Raw genomic sequence first — 5,540 nt, 5'->3', positions numbered from 1 at the left:
AAAAAAAAAAAAAAGAGTTACCTTGGTCATGATATCTGTCACAGCAGTAAATCCCTAGCTAAGACACCATAAAAGCTTGAATTAGTTAGTTACTCCTCTTTTTAGTAGGAGCTATCTTATAAGACTCCTGTGAGTACCTAATGTTTCAAGAAGCACTGATGTGTATGTGTGTAAACAAGCAAATATGAATATATGTTTTTCTTATATATACAAAACTTTACTCTTTTGCCTTGAGTCTTTTTTTGTTTGTTTGTTTGTTTGAGACAGTGTCTTACTGTCAATGTAACTTTGGCTATCTTGGAGCTAGCTCTGTAAACCAGGTTGGCCTTAAACTCATGGAGATCCTCATGTCTCTTTGCCTCCCTAGTGCTGGGATTGAAGACGTGTACCATGATGCTCAGCTCAGGGTCAATTTTAAGTAATTAGAATTAATTGGCAACTATCTTAGAGAAGTTCATATCTACTACTGGCTGACCTAGAATTTACTAGGTAGACCAAGCTGGCTGTAAACTTATAGATAATTGCCTGTGTGCCTGGCTTTTCTTTCTTAGGGCCCCTCTTCCCCTCTTAACCCTTATGCTTTAATCTGTGCTAGAATATCTTTATTAAGTCCTAAATCTTAAAAAATAAACGCTACTAGACTCTGAACATTATGACACAATGACATGTCAATCTGTTATGGCTATTGACTAACAGATAAGTAGCATATGCAGTGGGTGCTCTGATCAGAGAGATGATTTATATCCTCAGCAGGATGGGGAGAGATAGCGTAAAATGCAGCCATTCTCTCCAGAATGGCTTACAGTTTGAAAGCCATTTGCTGCTTATTTCTGGAGTTGACCTTTAATTTTTTTTCAACCACTGTTGACCCTAAATATCTGGAATCACAGTGAGCACAACCATGGCTAAGGGGAGGAGGCCCTGCTGTGCTAGAAGGATCCACAGTGAGTGCAGCCACGGCTAAGGCTGGGAGGCCCTGCTGTACTACAAGGATCCTTTACAGGTACTGCTGTGCACTCAGAAATACCCATGGAGCCATGTGTACCCCAGCTTAATGAACACCTCTCCCAGCATCTTTCCTAGCTCACGGAGAGAGAACTGAAGCCTAAGCCAAAGGGCTGGTTAATGTGGTGCCATGGGGTATGACATGTATAGGTGTTCAGGAGCCTGGAGGAATCCTCTGAGTCTGTAGGCTGTGGAAAGTTGTAACTAAGAATGAAGACCGTGGAGCTGGAGAGTTGGATGGTTCAGCAGTTAAAAGCTGCTCTTGCAGAGGACCCAGATTCAGTTCACAGCACCCATGTTGGAGGAGGAGTTCACAACTGTAACTCCAGCTCCAGGGCATCCAACACCACCTTCTGGCTTCTGTAAGCACTAACGTACACACACAGCATACACATAAACAGACACAAACATACACATAAACAAATTTCTTTTTGTTTTTTGTTTTTGCTTTTGTTTTTTCGAGACAGTGTTTCTCTATGTAACCCCAGTAGTGGGTTTAAAGGTATGCACCACCATGCCCAGCAATAAATAAACATTTTTAAGTTTAATTTTAATTTTAACAAATTTAAAAATTTTAAAAAAAAGGAAAAGACAGAAGACTGTTGTTTCTTAAGAAGGTGATAGTTTAATGGCATTTATAAAAATACTGCCTTTCAACTGTGCATGTCTCCAATCAAGGACCTATCATCTGCTGGAAAGTCTGAGGCACCTCCAGTTCAAAGTGTATTTCAGCATAGGTCCTTAGAGATTGGTCAGGATTCTTTTGCTTCATGCCTGTCTGTTTCCTGTGGACCTACCTCCTGAATTGCTAGCCTGATAACAGCCTGGCCTGCTTCTCACTAACACAGGCTCGTATGACCGTCTATGACATTCCTGACTTGCTGGGAGGAGGCGGAGGAGGATGCTTAGGATCTGTGGTCTTCTCAGAGTCGTTTTTGACATCTCAGATCTTGGTTAAAGAAAAGGGTAAGTGTGTGTGATGTCAAGAAAGCAAACCTTGGAGAATGTTTTGTTTTGTTGTTGTTGTTGTTGTTGTTGTTGTTTTGCAAAATAAACTATAAACTAAGCCAAAGATGACATAAACTGACTGATACATTAGACTATCTAAAAGAAGCAAATATTGTAATTGATGAGTAATACTTACAAATTAATAAGAAAACTTTTATTTGATAGTTACATGGTCAGAAATACAAACAGGCTGTTCATGGAAGTAGAAAATAAACAATAAGGCAGGATGTATTTATTTGTGAAGATTTGCAGCCTCAATAATTGTCAGGAGGTCACCACTTAACATAAAAATCAATTTTCATTTACTATTCCTTATGTTGGCCAAAGGAAAGAACTACAAAGGATGATAATGTCTAGTGCAGTGTCACCAGTTAGCCAGTTGTGGGTTTTTTTTTTGTTTTTGTTTTTGCCTGGACAGAAATTGTAGTTGCACACTAAGTCTATCAAGTGCTTCAGCAACTTTTGTAAATCTCAGCGTGTAGCAGCAGCAGCAGCAAGTGCCCCTCTCGTATTATAACCTTCATTATAGGCCTTGGGTTGCAGAGTTCCAGGTTCTCCCAAGTGTGAGCCACTTTCTTATGGGCCTTGTGCTCTACAAGTGTCACTTCCTATGCAGTCTTAGAGAGTTGGGATTTTTCAGCCCCTAGCAGCTGCTGTAGCACCAGTTAGCACCTGGTGGGCCTTGAATCCTTCAGCCCCAGCTGTCTACCCTCTCGCTAATTCTGCCATCCCTTATGTTCTCGCTGTCGGACTGTCCCTCTGCCTATCCTTCACTGTAAGCAGCTAGCCACATTGCTGCTTTTGTGGCTTGGCCTATGAACTGTGCAGTGTTGCTGCTCCTTTGCTGCCTCTGCTGTCATTATCACTCTTAAATCTTGACTGCTTCCTTCTTCATACCATGTCAGCCAGCACCATTAAAAGTAGACAAGAAAAGACTGCTTGAGTGACGCCTCATTGGACTTTAATGTTGCAATACCAGGAGAGGTAGCAGAAGAAGATATCTATCTCCCAGGCAACTCTGCAAGTGTGTTATAGAACCGGAGAGGAAGGCTTTGCACCAGTCACAATATGCCTTGCACTAAACAAAGGAGTGTTTCTACTATTCACACCGTTGTCTTTTTGGTGCCAATCACAGCAGTCACTCTGCTAGGCCATAGGGGAATTGCCCACCTCTGACCTAATAAAATGGTTGCAGGGTCATCTCAAGTTTTCCAAGGCGTGTTAGCAAAGTCTGGTACAAACTGTGTAGTTCTTGCTGAGGCTGCACCTTCAGGAGCCAGAGCAGTCAACTGTTAGGGTTATGTAGTTTTCTGGAGGTATTAGTGGCGTGTTCAGAACAGTTAGCATAGGAGTCATGTAGGTGGCCATTTGATTTGTAGTCCTTCTGTTCAAAATACCCAGGGCAGCAAGGGGGAGTCCCAAACTACCAATTAATCAAATAGCCCTATCCTGTACCAGCTTGGCTTGTTTACAAGAACATGAAACATCAGAAATACTTACAGTAGGAACTTATTTGTAGTGGTGAGTACAGGGCACGTCTATAGTTCCAACATTCTGGGTCAGAGGCTGACTTGTCACAAGCTCAGATCCAGCTTAGTCTATAAAACAAGATCTAGAAGAGCTATCACACATAGTCAGACACTGTCTCAAAAGAGCAAAAGGAAAAAAATGCCCAAATTTATCATTATCATAAAATAGGATTTCAACAGATTTTTTGGAGTTCAACATGTGTTCAATGCTCCAATGGAAAGGCAGTTTACCTCATCTGTCTTAGTAAAATTATCCTGCTCTCTTAGTTACTTTTCTTTTGCTGTGACAAAACACCATGACCAAGGAAACTTATAGAAGAAAGTTGAATTGGGTTGTGGTTTCAGAGTACTAATGTCCATGATGACAAAGCAAAGACAGAAGAGCAGGAATAGCCAAGACCTGACAGCAGTAGGCAGAGAGAGCTCTGGGAGTGAGGGAGGCTTTTGAAGCCACAAAGCTCCCTCCCCCCCACACACACATGCACACACATATGTGCACATACACATCCCCTAGAACACAGCCACACCTTCTAAACCTTCACAAATAGCTCTGCCAACTGGGGACCAAGTATTCAAACATATGAACCTGTAGAAGCCACTCTGAAACCACAGAACTCTTTTCTCTGATCTCCATAGGCTTTTTTTCATGTAAAAATGCATTCAGCACAACTCTAAAAGTCCTCATAGTCTTTCAGTCTCAATACTGTTTAAAGGTCCAAAGTTTAAATCTTTTCTGAGACTCAAAGCAATCTCTTAAAAAAGTATTTACTTTTATGTACATTGGTGTTTTAACTATAAGTATCTCTGTGTGAAAGTGTCCAATCCCCTGGAACAGGACTTACAGACAGTCCATGTGGGTACTGGGAATTGAACTCGGTGCTCTAGAAGAACAGCCAGTGCTCTTAACCGCTGAGCTATCTCTCCAGCCCCTCAAAGCAATCTCCTAATTATAAGCTTCTATAAAATCAAAAAGAAAGTTACATACAATCAACATACAGTGGCACAGAACATACATTTCAAAAGGGAGAAATCAGGGCATACTGCCCAAAGCAAATCCAAAATCCAGCAGAGCAAACTCCAAATCCTGTGGCTCTGTGTCTGATGTCAAAGGACTTAGAAGGCTCTTGCTTTCCAGTTTTGTTATCTTTAACACATGGTGATAGTAGATGTGTGTGCAAGTAGGCCTGCAAGGTGAGTGGGCTAAGGTGGCTAGACACAATTGACATGTCTTTGGTCTTCCTACAGATGGCACTATTACCCCAGAGACCAGCTACATCATCCTGACAGCTGCCATCCCCAGATTCTGTTCCTGGCTGGTCAGTATTGTGTATGGGGTCATAGTGGACCTAACCAGAAAATCCTGGGGCAAATGTTTAAGGAAGTACCTCGTTATGGGGTCCCTGGAGGGCTGTTAGATTGTGATCTAGCTTTTTTTTAGGGAAGAGAATCCAACTATAGTCTTAGCTTCAGAAAAGTGAGCTAAGTTATTTGTGAAGTCATGCAAGGAAGACATAAACACCCCACGTTGGAGATGAGAACACTAGAGCCTAGGCTGATACCCAGGGGCTGGTTCCAGTGCTTCACCAAGGCTCTGCCTGTCCAGGCTCTCACAGACTTTGAGACATTGATTCCTTCTCTAGTCAGAGGAATTGTTGCTGTTTTCCTAAGTAGCTCTCTACATGTAGAAAACCTCTTTTTTTTTTTTTTTTTTTTTTTTTTTTTTTTTTTTTTTTTTTTTTTTTTTTTTTGATGAGGCTAGGTCTGAAATACAGTTTGGTTTTGTTGTTGGTTTATTTTGTTTGTTTTGTTTGTTTTGCTTTAGACTGGGTCTCATGTAACTCAGGCTGGCCGCAAACTCACTGTGTAGACCAGGTACCTTGTATCCTTGATCTTTGTGCCTCCACCTTTCAAATCCTCGGACTACATTTCACGATTAATGTTTTGAAACATAGAAAATATGTTAGCAGGAAATCCTGTATTTAAAAGTTTAAGCCAGGG

General features: G+C 41.4%; 1 protein-coding gene across 1 annotated transcript in view; it reads left to right on the top strand.

Moving 5' to 3' along the window:
• CUNH20orf194 (chromosome unknown C20orf194 homolog) overlaps positions 1 to 5,540 on the top strand; it is a 133,412-nt gene that overhangs the window by 65,834 nt on the left and 62,038 nt on the right. Inside the window, exons 17-18 of the mRNA XM_031371926.1 lie at positions 1,854 to 1,971; positions 4,788 to 4,858. Coding sequence (XP_031227786.1) covers positions 1,854 to 1,971; positions 4,788 to 4,858 — 189 coding nt within the window. The remainder of the gene's footprint in view (positions 1 to 1,853; positions 1,972 to 4,787; positions 4,859 to 5,540) is intronic.

The sequence above is a fragment of the Mastomys coucha genome, unplaced genomic scaffold, assembly GCF_008632895.1.
Source record: "Mastomys coucha isolate ucsf_1 unplaced genomic scaffold, UCSF_Mcou_1 pScaffold15, whole genome shotgun sequence".
NCBI classification, from domain to species: domain Eukaryota; kingdom Metazoa; phylum Chordata; class Mammalia; order Rodentia; family Muridae; genus Mastomys; species Mastomys coucha.
The sequence above is the reverse complement of the archived record's forward strand: the minus strand, read 5'-3'. Positions and strand labels throughout refer to the sequence as shown.